At 62.8% G+C, this 11,817-nt stretch overlaps 5 protein-coding genes across 5 annotated transcripts; all 5 read right to left on the bottom strand.

Annotated features, from left to right (window-relative positions):
• Positions 1 to 102: 102 nt before the first annotated feature.
• On the bottom strand, positions 103 to 1,161 carry IMP3 (snoRNA-binding rRNA-processing protein IMP3; the record flags this gene model as incomplete). Its single annotated transcript, XM_076645313.1, has 5 exons — positions 103 to 135; positions 197 to 340; positions 407 to 734; positions 807 to 883; positions 1,120 to 1,161. The coding sequence occupies 5 exons, from the start codon at positions 1,159 to 1,161 to the stop codon at positions 103 to 105; spliced, it is 624 nt and encodes a 207-aa protein (XP_076508840.1).
• A 780-nt stretch (positions 1,162 to 1,941) lies between these two features.
• Positions 1,942 to 4,123, bottom strand: JCM10292_001893 (uncharacterized protein; the record flags this gene model as incomplete). Its single annotated transcript, XM_076645314.1, has 5 exons — positions 1,942 to 2,683; positions 2,740 to 3,092; positions 3,150 to 3,492; positions 3,557 to 3,832; positions 3,912 to 4,123. The coding sequence occupies 5 exons, from the start codon at positions 4,121 to 4,123 to the stop codon at positions 1,942 to 1,944; spliced, it is 1,926 nt and encodes a 641-aa protein (XP_076508841.1).
• A 710-nt stretch (positions 4,124 to 4,833) lies between these two features.
• On the bottom strand, positions 4,834 to 6,705 carry JCM10292_001894 (uncharacterized protein; the record flags this gene model as incomplete). The annotated part of the gene is made up of 6 exons (XM_076645315.1): positions 4,834 to 5,203; positions 5,260 to 5,633; positions 5,699 to 6,041; positions 6,108 to 6,249; positions 6,303 to 6,442; positions 6,503 to 6,705. 6 exons carry the CDS (start codon positions 6,703 to 6,705, stop codon positions 4,834 to 4,836), a joined length of 1,572 nt encoding a protein of 523 aa, XP_076508842.1.
• Positions 6,706 to 7,065: 360 nt separating this feature from the next.
• JCM10292_001895 (uncharacterized protein) lies at positions 7,066 to 10,006 on the bottom strand (the record flags this gene model as incomplete). Its single annotated transcript, XM_076645316.1, has 10 exons — positions 7,066 to 7,305; positions 7,365 to 7,563; positions 7,628 to 7,838; positions 7,895 to 8,196; positions 8,259 to 8,472; positions 8,527 to 8,949; positions 9,014 to 9,184; positions 9,239 to 9,529; positions 9,591 to 9,699; positions 9,782 to 10,006. 10 exons carry the CDS (start codon positions 10,004 to 10,006, stop codon positions 7,066 to 7,068), a joined length of 2,385 nt encoding a protein of 794 aa, XP_076508843.1.
• A 506-nt stretch (positions 10,007 to 10,512) lies between these two features.
• TAD2 (tRNA(adenine34) deaminase) lies at positions 10,513 to 11,410 on the bottom strand (the record flags this gene model as incomplete). Its single annotated transcript, XM_076645317.1, has 4 exons — positions 10,513 to 10,655; positions 10,717 to 10,820; positions 10,877 to 11,283; positions 11,348 to 11,410. 4 exons carry the CDS (start codon positions 11,408 to 11,410, stop codon positions 10,513 to 10,515), a joined length of 717 nt encoding a protein of 238 aa, XP_076508844.1.
• Between the last annotated feature and the right edge of the window lie 407 nt (positions 11,411 to 11,817).

Below are 11,817 nucleotides of genomic sequence, written 5' to 3' on the forward strand. Positions count from 1 at the left end.
GCGAGAGCAGGCTGATGAGGAGGCAAATGCGATGGCGATAGGCATTACAACAGTCAAGTGCACAACCGGAAGGAGGAAAGAGACAAGAGCAGGGCAAGTGCTCTATGCCATGAGGTCGAAGTCGTCCAACTCGTCCTGCGAGAGGGTAGAGCGTGAGCGAGAGCGCGGCACGAGGGAAGAGGCGACGGAGACGCACGTTGTAGGACTGGATGTGACGCTTGAGCTTGGAGGTGTCGACCCAGGTGACAAAGTCCTCCATGTTGCGCGTGACGAGGAAGGCCGGGTCGGTGATCGTGTCGGGCCCGACGCGGACGTGACCCTGCTCGATGTAGGTGACAGCCTGCCGCGGCGCAACTGTTTGTCAGCCGGGCAAAGGTGAGCAGCAAGAGACACATTGGCGGCGTACCATCTTGACAGTCTCTGCCATCTTGAGGCGGACCATGACGACGGCGAGTCGCCTGCGGCACATTGCGCCGACGGTGACCTTGCCCTCCTTCTTGGCCTGGCCCTCGACCTCCTTCTCCTTGCCCTTGAAGCCCTTGACGACGGGGGCGTCCGAGCCCTCGATGTCGCTCATCTTGGCGCCGCGGTCGAGGATGCCCATGTCGTACAGCTTGGAGAGGAGGATGTCCTCGTACTTTGTCCGGAACGGGTCGGCGGGCGGGAGGCGCGAGAGGAGGTGCGACAGGCGGCGGACCTGACCACAGATCTTGTTGTACGTGTGATAGTCCTCGCTAAGAGACAGGTGTAGAGGAAAGATGAGCAAGAGGAGGCGGTGCAGGACGAGGGGAAGGAGGGGGACGCACCGGTTCTGCACGTGGTACCTGCGCATGACCTTGATCTCGCGCATGCCCGCATCGCTCTTCCATTGCAGGAAGTCGACCTGTGGGCGTCATCGTAGCAGGCCAGGGTGGCACAGGGAGGGAGAGGGAGGCGGTGGAGGCGAGCGGCGAGAGTGCAGACGGGTGACAGGGCCGCGCAGGGGCAGGCAGCAGATATTAGAACAATGCAGAGAGCCGTCAGTACGTGCACGGGACCCTCGAGAGACGTGGTGGCCGTGTCATGGCTCGGAACTGATGAAGCGGGGGCGAGAGAAGGGAGGGAGGGAGGAGTGCGGACCTTGCGGAGGAGCTTCTGCTCGTGGTGCTTGAGTTGGCGCATGGTCGACTGTCTCGCACAGGCTCGGTCTGCGCTCGTACGCGGCTGGGAGAGACAGAGCGCGCCGAGCTCGTCGTCGCCGTCGCCGGCCTGAGCTCGCGCGGGTCCCTCGTCCCTCTCTCTCCCTCCGCCTCTCTCGTCGACTCTGCTTGTCGCCGCTCAGAGGGCCGGCCGAGGAGCTCACTAGACTCGTCAGCTCACCAGCTACCGCCTGCGCTTGCAACAAAGCTCGCCGGAGCAGTCGCAGTGCGACTCGACGCTCCTTTTTCCTGCTCGACCTCGACTTCGCAGGGACCTGACAGCGCAGTTTACCGTGTGCCCCCGTGGATGGTCAAAGATGGTGGTGTGAATCTGGGCGGACGGAGGTGACGGGGAGTCGAGATCAACCTGGCCGTCGAGGACGACTTCCTTCCCGTGTCGCTCCCTCGGACGGTCGAGGGTGTGTGTGCGCGAGCCGATCCGTGATGACCAATCTATCACATAAAGCTCAACAGTCCTATCGCGGCCTCTTCAGCCATCAAGCATGCGGACCCCATTCTGCAATCCTGAGATTGCTCGCGCACCACCCCTCTTTCTCTCCAGTAGATCTTGTCGCGACGAATGGGATGGAATTGCAGCGTGTCTCTTTCCTGCACTCACACATCGGAGAGCGAGGACCTCGCTGCTGCGCCTCGCCAAACTCGCCCGCTCTCTCGCTCGTCGCCGTCCACTCAATTCCTACGCTCCCGTACATCGTCGCACAAAGTCTTGCAGTGCTCTATTGCTGAAAAACCAGACAGGGCTCTAGTTCGCGCCATCCCACGAGTCAGGCCGAGCGGCGCCGCGCTGGTCCCACGAGTCGAGCCTGTCCATCCTCGCCGCGCCGCCATGCTCGCCCTCGTCCTCGACCTCGTCTCCTCGCTCAGCCTCCGCGAGCCCGTCGTGCCCAGCAGGCGAAGGCGTCCTGCTCGTCGACGCGACGGGGTACTGGTCTATCTCGAGCGTGACCGCGAGCCCGTGCTGCGCCGCTCCGCCGCTCTGCCCATGAACGACGCCAAACCCGTACCACGCCGTGTCGAGCGCTGCGTCGAGGTCGTACTCGCCACCATAGTGCTGCGCCTCGGCGTCGTCGCCGTACTGCTGCACGCCGGCAGCAACAAAGTAGTCGCCCTCTGCTCCCGGGTCGGACAAGCCAGGCGAGACGGCGCCTCCGGCGCGGTACCCGTGCTCGTGCATGACGGGCACAGCGAGGAACCGGTCGCCGCCCTGCGACGCCAGGCCGCCGGGCGTCTTGCGCTCCTCCATGACGGGCGAGTGGGCGCTCGCGGCCCACCCGGGCGAGCCGGGGTACTTGGGCGGCTCGTCGAGGCGCGACGCCTTGGCCTCGCGCGTCGTCGCGCGCGACGGATCCGTGATCGAGATCGGGGGCGGGAACGGGAGGAAGGGGAGGTAGCGACGGAGGGTCTGCACGGTCGCCGAGCCGCCGTCGAGCGAGCGGAAGAGGATGAGGAGGGCGACGACGGTCGAGAGGGTGCCGTTGAGCCAGCTGTGACGCACAGCCGCGTCAGCTTGAGCAGCCGAATAAGCGAGCGCGGGACGTACCATGCGACGAGGATCTCAACCTGGAACTGGGCCGAATCCGTTTCGATCGAGAGGGGCGTGAAGCCAAGCCAAAGCGTGAGCCCGGCGTTGACGACGAGCATCAGCCCGATCGCAACCGCGCTGTACAGACGGTTGTTGCGCGCCCAGGTGAGGAGCGTCGCCTGGCGCTTGACGCCAGCGAAGAACTCGTCGTCGAGCTGCGCGGCGACCTTCTCGTCGAGGACGGGCGTGCCGACGGCCGACAGCGGGCGCGGAGATGCACCGGGGCGAGGCGTCGAGCGGGCGCGCTGGTGCAGCTTCTTGATCGTGTGGTTCAGGTGGTTGATCTCGAGGAGAGCACCCGTCGTGTAGACCTGTGGCACGCAGAGTCAGCATACGCGACACGAGCCGTTACAAAGGTTGTAACTCACAACGAAGGTGATCAGAAGAACGGCGGCAATGTAGATGTAGCCTGCGCGGACCCAGCGCGAGTAGTCGCGCATGCCGTTCGCGAGCTTGATGCCAGATCCGAAGAACGGAATGACGTTCGTCAAGTCGTACCCTTTCGCAGGCGTCCACTCCGAGTTGACGCGCGTGAGCGTCGTCAGGATGTCCTGCATGACGCGGAAGGCGCGGTTGAAGAGGAGGGCCGCGTTCGAGAAAATGACGATGGGCGGGACCCAGGCGACGAGCGGTAGCAAGATGGGCAATCCGATGGCTACGGCCGTCTTGAAGCGGCTCTCACGGTAGAACGCGCCCTTCTTGCGGATGTACCTGCAAGGTGGCGAGTCTCAGCATGGCGGCCTCGGCGGAGAGAGCGAGAGGTCAGAAGACGCACCAAGCCGATAGGGTCGCCCACGCTTCAAAGGCGAATCCGAGCCATAGAGGAGCGATCCACGCTGCCTGCAGTCCGACCCAGTATCGCGGAAACGGCTCGCCGTTCGAAATGCGCACGCCGGTCACGATCGACCAGATTCCGAGGCCGGCATACACGAGGGCGCACAGTCCGTACAGGGTTGAGACGTTTGGGATGATGATGCCGACATTGTGGAAGAGCCAGAAGCGGCCCTGCCGCAGACGAAGGGCAAGACTGGCGATGAGGATCAAGATGGAGCTGTCGACCGAGAGGACCAAGGCCCGTGAAGTAACGCAGTCAGCTGCAATGCTCATTCGCATGGCTGGAGCAGACGCACGTTGCGAAAAGCCCGCAAAGAAACCACAGTTGCGCCTGGAAGCCGGGAGCGGTGGATGGGTAGTAAATTGCTTCGACGAGGCGGATCACAGGCGGGTATGGCGATCGTCCGGCCGACACCTCCGCTGTCGATTGGTTCATGATGCCTTCAACCCATGGAGCGATCCATTGAGCGTCGGGCGGAAGGATGGAAGAGAAGTTGAGTCCCGACATCTGTTGGCGGCGCGCCCAGAACAGTGGTTGGGGATGGTGACAAGCCTCGCTTAGTGCGTCCAGCAGGAAGCAGCAGAGCGGGAGAGCAGGGAAGAAGAGAAGAGCAGCCTTCGCAAAGCGTCGCCGCCGCTAACGCCTCCTCGCAGGCCCGCCTCGACCATGTCGATCGCCCGGTCGGAGTGCCGCGATCAGCGCTCGGTAGACCCGCGCCGAGCAGTGCCAGGCTCGCTCGAAGACGCCGACCTGCGTGAGCGAGACAGGCGAGAAGACGGCGCCTCCCACTTTCGGAAAGGGCCCTGCCCAGGAATGAGGGCCTCGCCTCCAGGGATGAAACGCTCGCCGCGCACTGTGTTGCAGAGACGGAAGGCGGTGACGCCGAGCTCGGCACGGTACAGGCAGGGCGTGAGACGGTTGCCCGCAAGGAGTGCTCAGCGGGTGAGGGACCGGAGAAGGGGAAGCGGCGAGCAAACCGAGGGAGTTCCGCTGGCCCAGCCTTCTGCGCCCTGATGTGCACCGGTAGGGACCGCCTTTCCTGCATGCACAGGTGCGCTTAGGTTGTACGAGACGGAAGCCACGTCTGCGTGTACAGAGTGAACTTCGTCGTCGCAATCGAAGCGGTCAGACGGATTCGGCAGCGGACCAACATTGACGGCCCACGAGCCACGCTCTCTCTCGCAAGCGTACTGTGCGAGTGAGCAGTCTGTCAATTACTATCTCGACACTGCCGAAGAAGCTGATAGACGAGATCTCCAGCTCCCATCGCCTTTATCGCCCGCGGATCCGCCAAACTCGCTGGCCGTGCCACTACCCATTGCGTCCAGCGTAGGCGGCGAATCGTTTTGTAGCGTCCGCGTGGCTGCGCGCTCGACGAGCGGAATGTCGCCGGCTCCGTATGCGGCAAAACGGGGCGGTTCTGTTGTGATGAGCGAGCGAGTTGCGGGAGTGAGGTGCAACGACGGTGCGAAGGGCAGGAAGGGCAGGCGCCGGCGTAGCTGCGAGACAAGCCAAGAAGTCGAGGCGTCGAGGGAGCGGAAGAGGAGGAGGAGGGAGACGAGGGTGGCGAGGATGCCGTTGAGCCAGCTGCATGAACGAATATTAGCGTCAAGACTTTCAGATGGGCCAGGAGGAGAGTGCACCAGGAGATCAGTATCTCAACTTGGAACTGGCCGGACGGGTACCTCAGATCCAGCGGGGTTGCTGCCTGCCAGAGGTTCAGCCCGGCATTGACCAGCAGCATTGTTGCGATGGCTGCTGCAGTGTAGAGGCGGTTCCGCCGGACCCAGGCGAGCAGCATCCATGGATCTTGAATGTCGGTGGCGTTTGCGTCAATGCCGACGTCCTTGTCCTCGGTCTGAGCGACGGCGTGGCCCGGGAGCGGTGCAGCAGGAGCAGTTCCGGCTGCACTATCCTTCCGCAACCGATGGCGTGCTGCCCGACGAGCTTGTTCGCGGAGTTGAGAAACTGTTCGAGTCAGATGTGCAGCTTCTAGTGCCGTGCCAACAAGGTAGATCTGCAATTCGAATGGGTTCAGTCCAATGCAGGCTTCGTCCCGAGAAGATGAGCCTGTGAACGCACCGCGAAGAGGACGAGCAGCATCGCGCGGCAGTAGGCGTAGCCGATCTTTGCATTCTTCGAACTGGCGATGAGGCGGGAGCCTAGTTCAGCGCCGGGCCCGAAGAGCAGCGCCAGCCGGGCAATGTCAAACCCCTGGCCCGGCACAAAGTCTTTCTGCCAGTTGTCCATGTCGGTTGAAATGTCGTCGCCGATGCGAGCGGAAGCGTTGTAGTCGGAAGAGGCGCGGACAAAGAAGACGGACGGCGGTACCCAGGCGGCAAGAGGCAAGAGGATCGGCCTGATGACGGCGACGGCAGACTTGGCGCGCGACTGACGATAGAAGGCGCCTTTTGAGCGGACATGCCTAGAAAGAAGTCGAAAGTCAGCTTCGCAGTCCCCCTTCACGACGCCTCGCACGCCGAAGGCTGACCAGGCGCAAACGGTGCTCCAGGCTTCGAAGTACGCGCCCATCCACAAAGCTCCGAACCATGCTCGTCGCAGCCCGTGAAAGTAGGGCGGGACGGGAGCGCCTTTCGCAATGTCAATCGTCACGACGATGAGCAAGATGCCCACTGCAGGCCAATTGCGGTCAGCGTAAGCGGTTCGAGGTGCATCGGCTACGCACAGCCGGAGTATACGAGCGAGCAGAGACCGTAAAGAGTTGCCGAGTTGGGCAATACGACGGTTGAATCAATGCGCGTGAAGAACCAGAGTCGGGCTTGAGCGAAGCGCAGGACGAGACCCGCGAAGACCAACAGAAAGGCGCTGAAAACCGAGGTGTCAGCTCCCTTCTGAAGCTACTGCGGGAGTATAAGCGGAACTGACAGGATGAAGACGCCGACAAGGGCCCACAGCTGCTTGTCGAAGTGCGCAGGCGTCGTCGGATGGTAGAGAAGGTATACCGTGTGCTTAATCATGAGGTAGGGCGACTGTCCGGCCGCGACTCCGCCGAGCAGTTCTTCGTACCAGGGCTCGATCCATTCCGCTCCGGCAGGGATTGCGAGTCCGCCGGCAAAGATGCCCGACATCAGACGGGGGTGCGGTTGAAGACGAGACAGCGGGCAAGCGAGCGAGATGGGAGCAGGAAGCAGTGCGTGATACTGCTGGTCGGTCGGTCCGATGATTGCGAGCGAGGAAGGATACTCCTTTCCCGTTGCCGTTGTAGCCAGCGATCGAATGAGTGGAATATCCGGAAGGGACGGACGTACGCGCGCAAAAGCGGTGCGAGCGGTCGACGTGCCTACGAAGTGAGCAAGTTTCGACGCAGGCACAGCGTGGTATTGCGCTTCAGTTACTACTTGAGGAATTCTGGGTCTTGATGTCGATGCGTAGGAGAAGGGAGAGGAAAAAAAGACGGAAGAAGGCAGGAGCTTCGGAGGAGGTACGGCTTAGACCGAGATGTTGACCGTGGCGGCAAGCTTGCGGCTGCTGGTGCCGACTGCCAGCTTGAACTCGCCCTTCGGCACGACCCAGCCGCCGAGCTCGGTGTCGTAGTACGCGAGATCCTTGTTGCGGAGCGGGAAGGTCACCGTGTCGGACGCTCCGGCAGCGAGGTGCGACTTGGCGAAGCCGCGCAACGAGCGCACCGGCATGGCCTTGGGCGTCGAGTCGGGGAAGGAAAGATAAAGCTGCAAAGAAATGTGTAAGCGGGACTTCACAGGTTTAGGTGCAGGGAGGGAAGACGCACCTGCGCGACCTCGGCGCCGTCCACCTCGCCGGAGTTGGTGACCGTCGCCGTGACCTTGCAGACCTGGTCGTACAGCCCGCCGGTCTTTTGGCCGTCGACAAAGTACTTCTCGTTCGTCTCGCGAACCGAAGCGTACGCGACTTTGTGTTCGGCCGCAACGGCGACATCCGAAATGTTGAAGGTGGTGTACGACATGCCGCTGCGACGGTGTGTGCGTAAGTTGCTGGCCATACATATGTACGACGAGCGAATGCGGGACTCACTAGCCGAACTCGTAAAGCGGCTGGATGTTCTGCTGGTCGAAGTACTTGTAGTCGATGAAGACGCCCTCGTCGAACGGGATGGGCGGGTTCGTGGTCGGCTCTCCGTGCCAGATCGCGCCCGCGTCGTAGTCGTCGACCGACTTGGCGATGGCGAAGGGGAGCTTGCCCGACGGGTTGACGTCGCCAAAGACGACGTTTGCCATGGCGTGGCCTATGTGCGACCGGGGTCAGACGTCTGACAGGAGGAGAGCAAAACCAGGCACGCACCGCCCTCCTGGCCCGAGAAGTAGGCAAAGACGATGGCGGTAACATTCTCGTGGTCGTTCCATGAAGACATGTCGACCGGGCCGGGCGCCGTGATCATGACGATCGTGTCGTTGTGGCGCGAGGCGACGTAGTCAATGAGCTCGTCGCCGCCGTTCTGCAGCGTGAGGTTCTGACGGTCCCATCCCTCCATGGCGACGGCGGTGACGAAGACGATGGCCGTGTCAAAGATCTCGAGCTTAGCGTCGAGGAGTGAGGTGTTGCCAAAGAGCGATTGGCCGGTGATGACACCTGCGAGAGGGTCGCTGCAAGCGGCCATTGGGTCAATCCTTGAGCTAGAAAATTAGCAGAGGGGAACGGTACTCACTCGGAGCCGTAGTAGTCAACGTGAACGGGGCGCTCCTCTTGCTGGCCACGCGTGATGAATGCGTTGAGCGGATCGATCGCGTACGGTACAGGCGAGTTGCCCGAGCCATAGCCGCCGGCGTTGAATCCGCTGAAATCGGCTTCCGGATTGAAGGCAGGGAAGCCACGATTGGCGATGAAGCCGAGGGAGGCGGGCGTAGCGGAAGAACCGACGACTGTGCAACCCGAGGTCAACTCGTCTGTACGCGCGGAAAGATTGGCAAGCGCACGCAGGAGGCGCTTCGTGTCTTGAAGAGGCAGGCCGCGCTCGTCACTGGTCGAGCGAACGTTCTTGAGCAGGGTCATCGCGCCCTCTGCCACCTCGCGCACGACTGTCGCAACCTTCTTGCTTGCCACGTAGCGCTCGGCGTCCAGCTCGGGCATCGAGGCTTGGTCAAGCGCAAAGTAAGGCGTCAGCAGCCTGACAATCTTGTCGTCGGCGATGTCCTCTGGAACGGTGCCGTTTGCAACGAGCTCGGCAAGCAAATCGCCGAAGAGGTTCGACGGTGCGATCCAGTCGGTCCCGTTGACGGCGCTGCCGAGGGTTGTGTGACTCGCGCCCCAGTCCGAGATGACGAAGCCACCGAAGTTCAGCTCCTGCTTGAGAAGCTCGTTGAGCAGCTCGTCCGACTCGCAAGCCGAAGCGCCGTTGTCTGCACCGCCGCCGTGGAAGGCAGTCAGAGTGCATCGAACCTGAAGCGGGGAGGCACTGCTCACAAAGGTTGTACGAGCACATTACGGCGCCTGTACCCGCGCGAACGGCTTCGGCGAAGGGCCACGCGTACAGTTCATGCACCGTCGCCCTGTCGATGTACGTGTCGACCGTGTACGTCAGGTTGTTCGAGTAGCCGCCTTCGAGAGCGCCGGTGCGCAGGTACTCTTGCTCGTCTGCAGCGAGCGAGATTAGCGAGCGTCGGGTAATGCGCATTGAAGGGCACGCACTGCCGACCCAGTGCTTGACAAGCCCAACGACGCCTTGCTCCTGCATGCCGAGGACGGCGAGACGAACTGCTTCTCCGGCGAGGTACGGGTCGGGCGAGAACGACTCCCAGTTGCGCCCACCGAGCGGGTGACGGCCCATCGGGCCGATGCAGATGCTGAGCGGCACCTCGACACCCATCTCGCGGTATTCGGACCCCATCGCAACCGAGCGGGCGTAGATCAGGTCGCGGTCCCAGGTGGCGGCGGTCGTGATCTCGGCCGGGAAGTGGGTCGAGAAGACCGTATTTGGGCCTGTGAAGCTCAGACAGGTCAGACGAGATGACTCGCAAGGCTGCGTGAGATGAGAACGCACCGGCCGGGCCATCCATGAAGCAGAAGCCATCGTCGAGGCCGGCAGCCTTGAGAGGATAGCTGCGAGCAGCGCAAGGCTGAGCCGACCTGCCGATGGCGGTAAAGTTCATCTACATCGACCATTGACCACCACGTCAGTCTCAAGTGGCGAGCAAGGGGAAGGGACCGAAACAGGTAAACGCGCGGACGCACCTTCTCATCGAACGAGAGGCCGGCAACGACCTCCTTGGCCTTGTGATACGCGGCGGTCCACTTGTCGCTGGTGAATCCATCGGCCTTGAGCGCGGCTTTGCGGAAGGACCATTCCGTCGAGCCCGAGTTCTTGCGCGGAACGAGGGGAGCTGCAATCGGCGCTGGAGCCGGGGCAGCGGCCGCGAGGGCGGCAAACGCGAGCGGGATGAGGCTCGACTGATGCATCGGCGTCGGTCGAGACGTGAAAAGCAGAGCAAGAAGCGGAGACGGAGCGGAACACCCGCTTGAGAGGATCGCCTTGCCCTCCGCGGCCTTGCGCTCCCCACATCCCGATGCAACGGACCGGCGAGTCCCTTTGCAACCTCCACTCCCCGCCGCATGGTCCTGCGCAACAAATCGATGCGAGAGACGGAAACAGCTCGCCAAGAGCGTTAGCGCGCGATGAGGTGAGCCTGCAGGGACGAAAGAAGTCCGAACGGGCGCGCCGGCGGTCCGGCTCCGTTCGAAAGCCGGTTGCGTAAGCTAAGTTGTGCGGGTGGGCTGCCCGGCTGCGGCGTGGACGGCACACGTAACGGCCCGTTAGTCAAGGGCGTAGGCGAAGCGTAACAGCGAGGCGAGCGAGCGAGAGAAGCGAGGTGATGAAGAGGCACGACGGGTTTCTGGGCGGCGGCTCGCGCTGATTCTACGCCACCGAGCGACCCTGCTGAACCTCCTCCTTGCCCTGGAACAGCTCAGACGAGCGGGACGGCAGGCGCAAGTTTAGGTGTGTCGACCGGTGTCGAGGCGAAAGAGGCGGGCGAGGGAGAAGGTGAAGGCGTGACCTCGGCAATCTCCGTTTTCAAGACGCGGTTCGACTTCTTTTTCGGTTTTGGTGCTGCAAGGTGGACTCGGTGAGCTACGGGAGCGGAGGAAATGCCTAGTGGATGGAGACAGACCGGTCGTGTTCTCCGAGATGTAGAATCGCCGCAACAGCATAATGGCTTCCTCGCGCCGGTATCCGCCTACTGCCGGGTACGGCGGAGCGTACAACAACCGTGGACTGTGTGGGACGGGCGGTTAGCGAGCTGTCAAACGCAGAGAACTGAAGGAACGCACTCTGAATGAATCGACTGCACGCCTCCTGTCCCGCCGAAGCGGTCGTTGGCGCACCCGTAGAAGACCTTCTCGATGCCGACCTGGCGCATGGCTGATGCGCACATGAGGCAGGGCTCGACGGTCACGTAGAGGACGACGCCTTTGAGCGGAGTGTGCCACGCTTTGCGTTTCCCGCCCTCGCCGCTCGCTGTCCGCACGTCGTCGGCTTGGGGCGTGAAGGGACGAATAAGCTGAGGGGTCGTGAGGTGCGAGCGGTCTGGCAGGAGGTGGCGGAGGGCGTCGAACTCTGCATGAAGCGTCGCATTGCGACCCTCGTTTGTCCGGTTACGCCCGCGCGCGACGATCTTGCCGTCGTGCACGAGGACGCAGCCGACGGGGATCTCCCTCGCTGCGAGCGCCTCTTCGCCCTGCGTGGCGGAGAGCGTGAGTGAGAGGGTCGCGCAGATGAAGTCGGGGAGAACGAGGGCAGACCATGAGCACGGCCTCGTCCATGAAGGCGAGGTGGTCGTCGGTCTGCTCTTCGCGCGGGATCATCGTGTTGTCCATCCTGTCCTGCCCAGCAGCGACGGGCGCGAGTCGTCGAGGGCAGCTCCGCCAAGTTCGCTTCTTTCGATCTTGACATTGCGCCGCTTTGGTCCGCTTCCGAGCCTGTTGCGGGAATCAGGACGCCTGCAGTGTGCTCTCTGGCCCGCTGGTCCAGCCGCGTCCCCGCTTGCCTCGCTTGCCTCGCTTCGTGCTCAACGTCGTCTCACTTCGGGTGACCACCAGCATCTTCCGCTCGCAGCGACGCTTAGGCTGCCTGTGCACGCTGAGACACCCGAGAGCTCCTACAGGACCCGTGTAGATCCGCTCGAGCGTGCGCACGTGCGGTCAACCGCTTCCGTCGACCCACCCGCACTCCTCACGCCCGCAGAACTCACGCCGGGCGTCCCAGTCGCCAA

The sequence above is a fragment of the Rhodotorula paludigena genome (assembly GCF_050403205.1).
Source record: "Rhodotorula paludigena JCM10292 DNA, Rt_paludigena_JCM10292v1_ctg1, whole genome shotgun sequence".
NCBI lineage: Eukaryota > Fungi > Basidiomycota > Microbotryomycetes > Sporidiobolales > Sporidiobolaceae > Rhodotorula > Rhodotorula paludigena.